This window comes from Oncorhynchus mykiss, chromosome 25, assembly GCF_013265735.2.
Source record: "Oncorhynchus mykiss isolate Arlee chromosome 25, USDA_OmykA_1.1, whole genome shotgun sequence".
Classification (NCBI taxonomy): Eukaryota; Metazoa; Chordata; class Actinopteri; order Salmoniformes; family Salmonidae; genus Oncorhynchus; species Oncorhynchus mykiss.
This window is the reverse complement of record NC_048589.1, coordinates 46,140,462-46,155,498: the sequence shown is the minus strand read 5'-3', so window position 1 is coordinate 46,155,498 and position 15,037 is coordinate 46,140,462. Positions and strand designations below refer to the sequence as shown.

The 15,037-nt window shown below is 48.0% G+C and overlaps 1 protein-coding gene across 5 annotated transcripts in view; it reads left to right on the top strand.

Moving 5' to 3' along the window:
* Window positions 1-13,669, top strand: part of LOC110505955 (attractin) — a 252,686-nt gene extending 239,017 nt beyond the window's left edge. For all 5 annotated transcript variants that reach the window (XM_036962391.1, XM_036962390.1, XM_036962389.1 and 2 more), the window contains exons 28-29: window positions 9,661-9,775; window positions 12,864-13,669. In XM_036962391.1, coding sequence (XP_036818286.1) covers window positions 9,661-9,775; window positions 12,864-12,988 — 240 coding nt within the window. In that variant the 3' untranslated portion in view covers window positions 12,989-13,669. The remainder of the gene's footprint in view (window positions 1-9,660; window positions 9,776-12,863) is intronic.
* The last annotated feature ends 1,368 nt before the right edge of the window (window positions 13,670-15,037 follow it).

Sequence of the window (15,037 nt, the reverse complement as noted above, 5' to 3'; positions counted from 1 at the left end):
AGGACTACTACATCTTATCAATGTTTCAGTAGACCCACTACCTCTTATCAATGTTTCAGTAGACCTACTACCTCTTATCAATGTTTCAGTAGACCTACTACCTCTTATCAATGTTTCAGTAGGACTACTACCTCTTATCAATGTTTCAGTAGACCCACTACCTCTTATCAATGTTTCAGTAGGAGTACTACCTCTTATCAATGTTTCAGTAGGACTACTACCTCTTATCAATGTTTCAGTAGACCTACTACCTCTTATCAATGTTTCAGTAGTACCTACTACCTCTTATCAATGTTTCAGTAGGACTACTACCTCTTATCAATGTTTCAGTAGGACTACTACCTCTTATCAATGTTTCAGTAGGACTACTACCTCTTATCAGTGTTTCAGTAGGACTACTACCTCTTATCAATGTTGCAGTAGACCCACTACCTCTTATCAATGTTGCAGTAGACCCACGTAATATCATACAAAATATACAAGTACCAAATAACCTCAGGGCAGGTTCAGCCTGACACAGTGTGAAGAATGCACAGTCTGCCCTTGAGAAACCAAATGGAATCTGTCTAACTGAAGCTCAAACAGGTATACTGTCATGTATTGTCATGTTGTGTCTTGTTTCTGTCCTTTCCCTTCACCCTGTCTCCCTCTGCTGGTCGTTATTAGGTTACCTTTTCTCCCCCTCTTTCCCCCAGCTGTTCCTTGTCTCCTCCTAACTACCTCGTCACCCCTTTTCCCACCTGTTCCCTTTTTCCCTCTGATTAGTCCTCTATATCTCTCTCTGTTTTTGTTCCTGTCTTTGTCGGATTCTTGTTTGTGTTTTTCATGCCTGAACCAGACTATCGTCATGTTTGCTGCAACCTTGTCCTGTCCTGTCGGAATCTGCCGGTCCATCTGAGCCTACCTATGTTTTGTTATTAAAGAAGTTCTGTTTACGTTAATTCGCTTTTGGGTCCTCATTCACGCACCTTAACATATATAGAACTAGCGGTATATAGAACTAGCAGTATATAGAACTAGCGGTATATAGAACTAGCGGTATGTAGAACTAGCGGTATGTAGAACTAGCGGTATATAGAACTAGAACTAGCGGTATATAGAACTAGCAGTATATAGAACTAGCGGTATATAGAACTAGCGGTATATAGAACTAGCGGTATATAGAACTAGCAGTATATAGAACTAGCAGTATATAAACTAGCGGTATATAGAACTAGCAGTATGTAGAACTAGCAGTATATAGAACTAGCAGTATATAAACTAGCAGTATGTAGAACTAGCAGTATATAGAACTAGCGGTATATAGAACTAGCGGTATGTAGAACTAGAAGTATATAAACTAGCGATATGTAGAACTAGCGGTATGTAGAACTAGCAGTATCTAGAACTAGCAGTATGTAGAACTAGCAGTATATAGAACTAGAAGTATATAAACTAGCGGTATGTATAACTAGCGGTATATAGAACTAGCGGTATATAGAACTAGCTGTATGTAGAACTAGCGCTATATAGAACTAGCGGTATATAGAACTAGCGGTATGTAGAACTAGCGTTATGTAGAACTAGCGGTATATAGAACTAGCGGTATGTAGAACTAGCGGTATGTATAAACTAGCAGTATATAAACTAGCGGTATATAAACTAGCGGTATAGTATATAGAACTAGCGGTATATAGAACTAGCAGTATATAGAACTAGCGGTATGTAGAACTAGCGGTATGTAGAACTAGCGGTATGTAGAACTAGCGGTATATAGAACTAGCGGTATGTAGAACTAGCGGTATGGAGAACTAGCGGTATGTAGAACTAGCGGTATGTAGAACTAGCGGTATGTAGAACTAGCAATATGTAGAACTAGCGGTATTTAGAACCACCGGTATGTAGAACTAGCGGTACAGTGGGGCAAAGAAAGTATTTAGTCAGCCACCAATTGTGCAAGTTATCCCACTTAAAAAGATGAGAGAGGCCTGTAATTTTCATCATAGGTACACTTCAACTATGACAGACAAAATGAGGAAACAAAATCCAGAAAATCACATTGTAGGATTTTTAATGAATTTATTTGCAAATTATGGTGGAAAATAAGTATTTGGTCACCTACAAACAAGCAAGATTTCTGGCACTCACAGACCTGTAACTTCTTTAAGAGGCTCCTCTGTCCACCACTCGTTACCTGTATTAATGGTACCTGTTTGAACTTGTTATCAGTATAAAAGACACCTGTCCACAACCTCAAACAGTCACACTCCAAACTCCACTATGGCCAAGACCAAAGAGCTGTCAATAGGAATCTGCAATAGGTAAGCAGCTTGGTTTGAAGAAATCAACTGTGGGAGCAATTATTAGGAAATAGAAGACATGCAAGACCACTGATAATCTCCCTCGATCTGGGGCTCCACGCAAGATCTCACCCCGTGGGGTCAAAATTATCACAAGAACGGTGAGCAAAGCCTACCATCAATAACACACTACGCCGCCAGGGACTCAAATCCTGCAGTGCCAGACGTGTCCCCCTGCTTAAGCCAGTACATGTCCAGGCCTGTCTGAAGTTTGCTAGAGAGCATTTGGATGATCCAGAAGAAGATTGGGAGAATGTCATATGGTCAGATGAAACCAAAATATAACTTTTTGGTAAAAACTCAACTCGTATTTGGAGGACAAAGAATGCTGAGTTACATCCAAAGAACACCATACCTACTGTGAAGCATGGGGGTGGAAACATCATGCTTTGGGGCTGTTTTTCTGCAAAGGGACCAGGACAACTGATCCGTGTAAAGGAAAGAATGAATGGGGCAATGTATCGTGAGATTTTGAGTGAAAACCTCCTTCCATCAGCAAGGGCATTGAAGATGAAACGTGGCTGGGTCTTTCAGCATGACAATGATCCCAAACACACCGCCCGGGCAACGAAGGAGTGGCTTCGTAAGAAGCATTTCAAGGTCCTGGAGTGGCCTAGCCAGTCTCCAGATCTCAACCCCATAGAAAATCTTTGGAGGGAGTTGAAAGTCCGTGTTGCCCAGCAACAGCCCCAAAACATCACTGCTATAGAGGAGATCTGCATGGAGGAATGGGCCAAAATACCAGCAACAGTGTGTGAAAACCTTGTGCAGACTTACAGAAAATGTTTGACCTCTGTCATTGCCAACAAAGGGTATATAACAAAGCATTGAGATAAACTTTTGTTATTGACCAAATACTTATTTTCCACCATAATTTGCAAATAAATTCATAAAAATCCTACAATGTGATTTTCTGGAATTTTTTTTCTCATTTTGTCTGTCATAGATGAAGTGTACCTTTGATGAGAATTACAGGCCTCTCTCATATTTTTAAGTGGGAGAACTTGCACAATTGGTGGCCGACTAAATACCTTTTTGCCCCACTGTATTATTAGTATTTCAACTAGTTGTAGGAATGGAAGATGGATGTGCCAGGTTTCTCCTGACAACCTAAAGGAAAGTTTCAGTCTGGATGAAAGGACAGCTTCAGAGAAGGAAGAGGAGAGAGGCAGGGAAGAGAGAGGGAGGGAAGAGAGAGGGAGGGGAAGAGATAGGGAGGGGAAGAGAGAGGGAGGGGAGAGAGAGAGGGAGGAGAGAGAGAGGGAGGAGAGAGAGAGGGAGGAGAGAGAGAGAGAGGGAGGAGAGAGAGAGGGAGATAAGGAGAGGAGAGAGGGAGGGAAGAGAGAGGGAGGAGAGAGAGGGAGGAGAGAGAGAGGGAGGAGAGAGAGAGGGAGGAGAGAGAGAGGGAGAGGAGAGATTGAGGGAGGGAAGAGAGGGAGGGAAGAGGGAGGGAAGAGAGAGGGAGGGGAGAGAGAGAGAGAGGGAGGAGAGAGAGAGGGAGGAGAGAGAGGGAGATAAGGAGAGGAGAGAGGGAGGGAAGAGAGAGGGAGGGAAGAGAGAGAGAGGGAGGAGAGAGGGAGGAGAGAGAGAGGGAGATGAGGAGAGGAGAGATTGAGGGAGGGAAGAGAGGGAGGGAAGAGAGAGGGAAGAGAAAGGAGAGAGGGAGGAGAGATGGAGGGAAGAGAGAGGGAGGAGAGAGAGGGAGGGAAGAGAAGAGAGAGAGAGGAGGATAAATGTGTAAAATGGGTCAGAATATGAATATGATTACTGTCTTTCTCTGTGTGTTCTCACTCGGAAAGAGGTGTGTGTGTGTTCTCCGTGTCACTTCCTCCCTAGTTAGGTGTGTGTGTTCTCTCTGTTTAAGAGAGTGTGTGGAGTGTTGGACTGTGTGAGTGAGTGAGTGAGTGAGTGAGTGAGTGAGTGAGTGAGTGAGTGAGTGAGTGAGTGAGTGAGTGAGTGAGTGAGCGAGCGAGCGAGCGAGCGAGCGATGCCATTGCCCATTTAGCTGTCCAGCTCAGGAGCCATTTCCCTCAGATCACACAGACCCACAACGAATTAGAAAAGAAACCACATTTTGATAAACTCCCATATCTACTGGGTGAAATACCACAGTGTGCATCACAGCAGCAATATTTGTGACCTGTTGCCACAAGAAAAGGGCAACCAGTGAAGAACAAACACCATTGTAAATACATCCCATATTTATTTATTTTCCCTTGTGTTCTTTAACTATTTGCACATCGTTACAACACTGTAATATAGACAGAATATGACATTTGAAAAGTCTTTTGGAAGTTTGGAGTCTGATGTTTACTGTTCATTTTTGTTTATTTCACTTTTATTTATTATTTATTTCACTTGCTCTGGCAATGTAAACAGATGTTTACCATGTCAGTGAAGCCACTTAAATGGAATTGAATTGATAGCGATAGAGAGGGGGCTGGAGAGAGGGATAGAGAGAGGGATAGAGAGAGGGGTAGAGAGAGGGGATAGAGAGGGGATAGAGAGGGGGATAGAGAGAGGGATAGAGAGAGGGATGGAGAGAGGGATAGAGAGAGGGATAGAGAGAGGGGTAGAGAGAGGGGATAGAGAGGGGATAGAGAGGGGGATAGAGAGAGGGATGGAGAGAGGGATAGAGAGAGGGGTAGAGAGAGGGGATAGAGAGGGGGATAGAGAGAGGGATAGAGAGAGGATTAGAGAGAGTGATAGAGAGAGGGGTAGAGTGAGGGGGGTAGAGAGAGGGATAGAGAGAGGGGATAGAGAGGGGGATAGAGAGAGGGATAGAGAGAGGGATAGAGAGGGGGATAGAGAGAGGGATAGAGATAGGGATAGAGAGAGGGATATAGAGAGGGGATAGAGAGGGGGATAGAGAGGGGGATAGAGAGAGGGATAGAGAGAGGGGTAGAGAGAGGGGGATAGAGAGGGGGGTAGAGAGAGGATTAGAGAGAGTGATAGAGAGAGGGGTAGAGAGAGGGGGGTAGAGAGAGGGATAGAGAGAGGGGATAGAGAGGGGGATAGAGAGAGGGATAGAGAGAGGGGTAGAGAGAGGGGATAGAGAGGGGGATAGAGAGAGGGATAGAGAGAGGATTAGAGAGAGTGATAGAGAGAGGGGTAGAGTGAGGGGGGTAGAGAGAGGGATAGAGAGAGGGGATAGAGAGGGGGATAGAGAGAGGGATAGAGAGAGGGATAGAGAGGGGGATAGAGAGGGGGATAGAGAGGGGGATAGAGAGAGGGATAGAGAGAGGGGTAGAGAGAGGGGGATAGAGAGGGGGGTAGAGAGAGGGATAGAGAGAGGATTAGAGAGAGTGATAGAGAGAGGGGTAGAGAGAGGGGGGTAGAGAGAGGGATAGAGAGAGGGGATAGAGAGGGGGATAGAGAGAGGGATAGAGAGAGGGATATAGAGGGGGATAGAGATAGGGATAGAGAGAGGGATATAGAGAGGGATATAGAGGGGGTAGAGAGGGGGGTAGAGAGGGGGATAGAGAGGGGGATAGAGAGAGGGATAGAGAGAGGGATAGAGAGGGGGTAGAGAGGGGTATAGAGAGAGGGGGTAGAGAGGGGGATAGAGAGGGGGATAGAGAGAGGGATAGAGAGGGATAGAGAGAGGGATATAGAACAGAGCAAACTAGAATGCTATTTGGCCCTAAACAGAGAGTACACAGTGGCAGAATACCTGTAACTGACCCAAAGTTAAGGAAAGCTTTGACTATGTACAGACTCAGTGAGCATAGCCTTGCTCTCCCTGTCTCTGTCTGTCTGCCTGCCTCTCTCCCTGTCTGTCTGCCCATCTCTCTCCATGTCTGTCTGCCCATCTCTCCATGTCTGTCTCTCCCTCCCCCTGTCGGTCGGTGTGTCTGCCTGTCTCTCTCTCTGCATGTCTGCACATCTCTCTCCATGTCTGTCTCTCCCTCCCCCTGTCGGTCGGTCTGTCTGCCTGTCTCTCTCTCTCTCCATGTCTGTCTGCCCATCCCTGTCTCTCCCTGTTAACTTCTTATAACTGAAAACGTATAGGCCTAATGTCATTAACACATTGACTACTGTCATTAACGTTTAGCCTACTCATTAACATATAGCCTACTGTCATTATCATATAGCCTACTGTCATTAACATATAAAACAAATATATATATAATAATAATGTGACAAATAAATGAGATTTATAAATCAGTAAAATATAAATAAATAAAACCATTATATCACCAGGTGCTCTGTTGGGTCCTTTGATAAAACAAATAGCCTGATCAAGTGAGGTACTAGGGGGCAGAATTTTCACGTTCACTTTTTAAACGGGATATTTTGTCAGGACAAGATGCTAGAATATGCATATAATTGACAGCTTAGGATAGAAAACACTCTAACGTTTCCAAAACTGTAAAGATATTGTCTGTGAGTATAACAGAACTGATGTTGCAGGCGAAAGCCTGAGAAAAATCCAATCCGGAAGTGCCTCATGTTTTGAAAGCGCTGCGTTCCAATGAGTCTCTATTGAGCTGTGAATGGGCTATAAACCAGATTACGCTTTCTCCGTATTCCCCAAGGTGTCTACAGTATTGTGACGTAGTTTTACGCATTTATGTTGAAGAATAGCCGTAGGCGGCCACATTGCGTAAGTGGTCACATGGTGGCTCCGAGAGAGATTCTCGTGTAAAATACAGAGGCAGCCATTACTCCAATCGGTCCTAGAGAAAAAGGAATTGTCCCGATGGATATATTATCGAATAGATATTAGAAAAACACCTTGAGGATGGATTATAAACAACGTTTGCCATGTTTCTGTCGATATTATGGAGCTAATTTTTTATATTTTTCACAGTTTTCGTGACTGTAATTTCCGGTCGATTTCTCAGCCAAACGTGAAGAACAAATGGGGTTATTTCGCCTACAAAAATAATCTTTTGGGAAAAAATGTACTTTGGCTATCTACCTGGGAGTCTCGTGAGTGAAAACATCCGAAGCTCATCAAAGGTAAACAATTTAATTTGATTGCTTTTCTGATTCCCGTGACAAGGTTGCCTGCTGCTAGCAAGGCATAATGCTATGCTAGGCTATCGATAAACTTACAGGCATAATGCTATGCTAGGCTATGATAAACTTACACAAATGCTTGTCTAGCTTTGGCTGTAAAGCATATTTTGAAAATCTGAGATGACAGGGTGATTAACAAAAGGCTAAACTGTGTCTCAATATATTTCATTTGTGATTTTCATGAATAGGAATATTTTCTAGGAATATTTATGTCCGTTGCGTTATGCTAATTATTGTCAGGTGATGATTACGCTCCCGCACGCGGGATGGGGAATATCAAGATTAAAGGATTAAGGTTCCTCCAGTTGTCTACCAGTTGTCCTCCAGTTGTCCTCCAGTTGTCCTCCAGTTGTCCTCCAGTTGTCTACCAGTTGTCCTCCAGTTGTCCTCCAGTTGTCTACCAGTTGTCTACCAGTTGTCTACCAGTTGTCCTCCAGTTGTCTACCAGTTGTCCACCAGTTGTCTACCAGTTGTCCTCCAGTTGTCCTCCAGTTGTCTACCAGTTGTCTACCAGTTGTCCACCAGTTGTCTACCAGTTGTCCTCCAGTTGTCTACCAGTTGTCCTCCAGTTGTCCTAAAGTTGTCCTCCAGTTGTCTACCAGTTGTCCTCCAGTTGTCCTCCAGTTGTCCTCCAGTTGTCCTCCCCAGGGCGGCTGTGTCTGCTGTGGTGGACAACTGTCATTAACGTATCGCCTACTTGTTTGATGGATTGGATGCATTGGTGACTAGCTGTAGACTAGTTGTCTAGTGATATTGGTGTCTAGTGATATTGGTGTCTAGTTCTCTAGTGATATTGGTGTCTAGTGATATTGGTGTCTAGTGATGTTGGTGTCTAGTTCTCTAGTGATATTGGTGTCTAGTGATATTGGTGTCTAGTGATGTTGGTGTCTAGTGATATTGGTGTCTAGTGATATTGGTGTCTAGTGATGTTGGGGTCTAGTGATGTTGGTGTCTAGTGATGTTGGTGTCTAGTGATGTTGGGGTCTAGTGATATTGGTGTCTAGTGATATTGGTGTCTAGTGATATCGGTATCTAGTGATATCGGTGTCTAGCGATATCGGTATCTAGTGATATTGGTGTCTAGCGATGTCGGTGTCTAGCGATGTCGGTGTCTAGGGATGTCGGTGTCTAGCGATGTCGGTGCTTAGCGATGTCGGTGTCTAGCGATGTCGGTGTCTAGCGATGTCGGTGTCTAGCGATGTCGGTGCTTAGCGATGTCGGTGTCTAGCGATGTCGGTGTCTAGCGATGTCGGTGTCTAGCGATGTCGGTGTCTAGCGATATTGGTAGCTAATAGCTAATATAAATGGTCTACTATGGTCTACTACTTCTGGCCACTGATGGAGAACAACACCTGTAGGTCTACCCACCTGAACAACACCTGTAGGCCTACCCACCTGAACAACACCTGTAGGCCTACCCACCTGAACAACACCTGTAGGCCTACCCACCTGAACAACACCTGTAGGCCTACCCACCTGAACAACACCTGTAGGCCTACCCACCTGAACAACACCTGTAGGTCTACCCACCTTAAACTCACCTGTAGGTCTGCCCACCTGAACAACAGCTGACTGACAAAAGCAAACAATAATATATCAACGGATAAATCTAATGCGTTGGAATAAAGGCAATCAAACAAATGTTGAAGTGTGGAAGTACAAAGCAAAATGTATAGGTAAAGGAGCTTAGCTGAGAGTGGACAGCCCCGCCACATAGAAATAAATGGTTTAAACCATGACACAAACGTGGGGGTGTTCGTTTTATTTGGACGATTTTACTGTCGTATTTACCACTACATTTTAAACAAATAGGAGAATGGTTAAATGAGCGTAATGTAGAGACCCCCTACCCTTTTGTTAGGGGAGCTAACGTCTCATTTAGGGGAGCTAACGTCTCATTTAGGGGAGCTAACGTCTCATTTAGGGGAGCTAACATCTCATTTAGGGGAGCAAACGTCTCATTTAGGGGAGCTAACGTCTCATTTAGGGGAGCTAACGTCTCATTTAGGGGAGCTAACGGGGGAGCTAACATCTCATTTAGGGGAGCTAACGTCTCATTTAGGGGAGCTAACGTCTCATTTAGTGTAGCTAACGTCTCATTTAGGGGAGCTAACGTCTCATTTAGGGGAGCTAACTTCTCATTTAGGGGAGCTAACATCTCATTTAGGGGAGCTAACGTCTCATTTAGGGGAGCTAACATCTCATTTAGGGGAGCTAACGTCTCAGTCAGTGGATTTTAGCTCCCCCTGCCTCCCCCGTAATTCACACCCTGCTCTAACATCTCTCTCCTGTCCAGACGGTGCCCAAGCCCATCGCCCTGGAGCCGTGTTTTGGGAACAAGGCTGCTGTCCTCTCCATCTTTGTCCGTTTACCCAGAGGCACCGGGGGCATCCCCCCGCCCGGTCAGTCTGGTAAGATACAGGAATACCCTCCTTCTGTTTATGTTTTCTATGTCTGTCTGTCTGTCTGTCTGTCTGTCCCCAATCTCTCCCCCAGTCTCTCCCCCAGTCTCTCCCCCAGTCTCTCCCCCAGTCTCCCCCCAGTCTCCCCCCAGTCTCCCCCCAGTCTCCCCCCAGTCTCCCCCCAGTCTCTCCCCAGTCTCCTCCCAGTCTCTCCCCAGTCTCTCTCTTCTCTCCCCCAGTCTCTCCCCAGTCTCTCCCCAGTCTCTCCCCAGTCTCTCCCCAGTCTCCCCCAGTCTCCCCCAGTCTCTCCCCCAGTCTCTCCCCCAGTCTCTCCCCCAGTCTCTCCCCCAGTCTCTCTCCAGTCTCTCCCAGTCTCCCCCTCAGTCCCCCCCCAGTCTCCCCCCAGTCTCTCCCCCCAGTCTCTCCCCCCCAGTCTCCCCCCCAGTCTCTCCCCCAGTCTCTCCCCCCAGTCTCCCCGCAGTCTCCCCCCCAGTCTCCCCCCCAGTCTCTCCCCCCCAGTCTCCCCCCAGTCTCCCCCCCCAGTCTCCCCCCCAGTCTCTCCCCCAGTCTCTCCCCCCAGTCTCCCCGCAGTCTCCCCCCAGTCTCTCCCTCCAGTCTCTCCCGTCTCTCCCTCCAGTCTCTCCCAGTCTCTCCCGTCTCTCCCAGTCTCTCCCAGTCTCTCCCAGTCTCTCCCAGTTTCTCCAAGCCTCTCCCCAGTCTCTCCCGTCTCTCCCCAGTCTCTCCCGTCTCTCCCAGTCTCTCCCAGTCTCTCCCGTCTCTCCCAGTCTCTCCCGTCTCTCCCGTCTCTCCCTCCAGTCTCTCCCAGTCTCTCCCGTCTCTCCCCAGTCTCTCCCAGTCTCTCCCAGCCTCTCCCCAGTCTCTCCCGTCTCTCCCCAGTCTCTCCCGTCTCTCCCCAGTCTCTCCCGTCTCTCCCCAGTCTCTCCCCAGTCTCTCCCCAGTCTCTCCCAGTCTCTCCCAGTCTCTCCCCAGTCTCTCCCGTCTCTCCCAGTCTCTCCCGTCTCTCCCAGTCTCCCCCAGCCTCTCCCCAGTCTCTCCGCTTTATCTCCCCAGCAAACACACACACACCCCCCAGCGACACACACACCTCCCCCAGCGACACACACACCTCCTGTAGACACACACACCTCCTGTAGACACACACACCTCCTCTAGACACACACACCTCCCCCAGCGACACACACCTCCCCCAGCGACACACACACCTCCTCTAGACACACACACCTCCCCCAGCGACACACACACCTTCTCTAGACACACAAACCTCCCCCAGCGACACACACACCTTCTCTAGACACACACATATCCCCCAGTGACACACACACCTCCTCTAGACACACACCTCCTCTAGACACACACACACCTGCCCCAGCGACACACACACACCTCCCCCAGCGACACACACACCTCCCCCAGCGACACACACACCTCCCCCAGCGACACACACACCTCCCCCGTGTAGATAGCGTAGGTCTATAGCATAATGGTAATCATGTATTTGAATGGTAAATCTGTATTAAATATCTGGGTAAGATGCTACATCCTAGGCTACGTAGGCCTATCTATCTACAATACAGGTGAATAAGTATTATTCAATAGGAGGGTGTCCATGCGTTCAGAGCTGGTTTGGGATGATTCACAGTCTGTTTCTCTTCCATTTGGGATGATTCACAGTCTGTTTCTCTTCCATTTGGGATGATTCACAGTCTGTTTCTCTTCCATTTGGGATGATTCACAGTCTGTTTCTCTTCCATTTGGGATGATTCACAGTCTGTTTCTCTTCCATTTGGGATGATTCACAGTCTGTTTCTCTTCCATTTGGGATGATTCACAGTCTGTTTCTCTTCCATTTGGGATGTATTTGATGGTACTGATCAACATCATTTGCATAGAAGAAGCAATCTCTTATTTTATATAATTGTACGCTGTGTTTAATGTCTTCATTCATGATGCATGAGCCACTTTGCTATGCGCTTTGCACACACAGGAAGTTTGGTTGGTGAAGGCAGAGAGATATTTTCCTCCAGTATCTCTGCTTGAGAGATGATGATGAAGTGAATGAATCAAGTTAATGGTGACAATCAACTTTGAAATCAGCATATTTTTGCCTCATCACAAAGAAAGTACTGTTAACGTCAGCTAGCTAGGAAAGTTAGCCTACATAGCTGGAAGCTACCGCTGTCATCTTGTAAAACATTGTTTTGTGAACATTAATGAACCGTTTCAACATTTCTTAATGCCATTTATTGAAGACTTCTGGGCAGTCGAACATGATGCAGCCCAGACTCCCAGAGTTCCTCGTCAACAGTTACTGGAACAGACAGGAGAAACGCTTGATCCTCTCTCAATTAGTAGACGACGTGAGACACATTTGACAGAAGTACTGAAAGTAACAAAAATCCTAGTACCAAACATTTTTTTACGTATCTAAAAAGTTCATCTATACCGTACAGCGCTAATCCTTCTTGTTCACTTCTGCAAATGGCTGCCATCTTCTAAATTAAAGTGCCACTAGCCACCACTGTATCCTAAGGCCCATATTGGTTTATGATAAACATATTTGTCCTAAGACATCACTTCCTGTTTGCTAATACATTTTGCTTTTTTACCTTTATTTAACCAGGCAAGTCAGTTAAGAACAAATTCTTATTTTCAATGACGGCCTGGGAACAGTGGGTTAACTGCCTGTTCAGGGGCAGAACGACAGATTTGTACCTTGTCAGCTCGGGGATTCGGTTACTAGTCCAACGCTCTAACCAGTAGACGACCTGTCTAACGGTGGCCAGTACCCTAACAGATATTTTACTAACCTGTCTGTCTGTCTAACGGTGGCCAGTACCCTAACAGATATTTTACTAACCTGTCTGTCTGTCTGTCTGTCTGTCTGTCTGTCTAACGGTGGCCAGTACCCTAATAGATCTGTTACTAACCTGTTTGTCTGTCTGTCTGTCTGTCTGTCTGTCTGTCTGTCTGTCTGTCTGTCTGTCTGTCTGTCTGTCTGTCTGTCTTGGTTACACCATATCCTGTTACTTATACATCACTTCCTGTTACTAATTCATCACTTCCTGTCTCTGTGTAGGTCTAACGGTGGCCTCGGCCCTGGTGGATGTGTCTCAGCAGATGTGTCTTGGTTTCAAGGAGAAGTCATGTGGTCTGAGGAACAGGAAGCAACACCCCTCTGCACAGCCCTCCACCTGTATCTGACCACACCCCCTCCCTGCCCCTGGACCCCACCCTGCTCCACCCTAACCCCAGAGACTATAACTCCTCCCTGCCCCTGGATCCCACCCTGCTCCACCCTAACCCCTCCCTGCCCCTGGACCCCACCCTGCTCCACCCTAACCCCTCCACCTGTATCTGACCACACCCCCTGCCACGGTCCTGGACCCCACCCTGCTCCACCCTAACCCCTCCCCCTGCCCCAGAGACTACACCCCCTCCCACGGTCCTGGACCCCACCCTGCTCCACCCTAACCCCTTCCCCCACCCCAGAGACTATAACCCCGAACTGAAGGAAGGGAAGGAGGGAGAAAAGGGGAGAGGACAGTCACCCTCCTAAAGGCTTCCCAGTTGACACCTGGTGCACCACAGCACCTCGTCAGAAGAGAGGGACCACGGCTTCATTGCTGCTCGAGGAGAGGTGTTGTTGTCTGTCTGGTGTCCACCCGGGTGTAACTGGTGATGTTAACAGTCTCCTGTTAGAATCTGTCCTAGGGTCAGTTTTCCGTCTGTTTTCTTCTTCTGGTGAGACCACACAGCTGCTCTGGTTCTCCTCTCCTTTCTATGCCCCCCCTCTCCACTTCTGCCCTCTCCATTCCTCCCCTCTCCTCCCCTTGTCTTCCCCTCTCTACCTCCTCTCTCCCCTTTCTACCCCTGTCTCCTCTTCTCTCCCCTCTCTACCCCCTGTCTCCCCTTCTCTACCCCTCTCTACCCCCTGTCTCCTCTTCTCTACCCCGTCTCCCCTCTCTACCCTCCCTCTACCCCTCTCTACCTCCTTCTCTAACCCTCTCTACCCCCTGTCTCCCCTTCTCTACCCCCTGTCTCCCCTCTCTACCTCCTTCTCTACCCCCTCTCTCCTCTCTACCCCATCTCCCCTCTCTACCCTCTCTCTACCCCCTGCCTCCCCTCTCTAACTCCTTCTATACCCCTCTACCCCCTGCCTCCCCTCTCTACCCCTCTCCACCCCTCTCTACCCCCTGCCTCCCCTCTCTACCCCTCTCTACCCTCTGCCTCCCCTCTCTACCCCCTTCTCTACCCCTCTCTACCCCCTTCTCTACCCCTCTCTACCCCCTGCCTCCCCTCTCTACCCCTCTCTAACCCCTGCCTCCCCTCTCTACCCCCTTCTCTACCCCTCTCTACCCCCTGCCTCCCCTCTCTACCCCTCTCTACCCCCTGCCTACCCCCTCTACCCCCTTCTCTACCCCACTCGACCCCCTGCATCCCCTCTCTACCCCCTTCTCTACCCCTCTCTACCCCCTGCCTCCCCTCTCTACCCCTCTCTACCTCCTTCTCTACCCCCTGCGTCCCCTCTCTACCCCTCTCTACCCCCTGCGTCCCATCTCTACCCCTCTCTACCTCCTTCTCTACCCCTCTCTACCCCCTGCCTCCCCTCTCTACCCCTCTCTACCTCCTTCTCTACCCCTCTACCCCTCTCTACCTCCCTTTCTACCTCCTTCTCTACCCCTCTCTACCCTGCCCTCTCTACCTCCTTCTCTACCCCTCTCTACCCCCTGCCTCCCCTCTCTACCCCCTGCCTCCCCTCTCTACCCCCTGCCTCCCCTCTCTACCCCTCTCCTCCCTCAGCTCACTGCTCTCTGCCTCTCCTCTGTTACCCATTCAGGTTGAAAACACTGTTTCCTAACAAATATCTCCTGTCTGAGGCTTTAACAAAGCTTTAAAAAAAAACATCACCTTCCTGTGTAGCCTCCTCTGGAAGCCTCCTCTGGCCTCTAACCCGCCCTCAAACAAGACAACTCCTTCCTGTATAACTTCCTGTTGCCTCTAACCCTCTAACAGTCTGAGTTGTGGGATGTTATTTCCCTGTTGTCCTAACCTGGGTTTCTTTAACCTAACAATATCCCCCAACCCACCGGGCTGTTCTCCTGAAGGAGTATCTATAGGAACAATAGGGTGAGGGATAAGTAGGGCTTGGGGAGGGACTTGACTCGTGGATTGTGAAGGCAGTATAACAGCAGCAGATCTCCCTCTATACCTCGCTGGGACAGACAGGCTGGGGGACATTTACATGTCTAT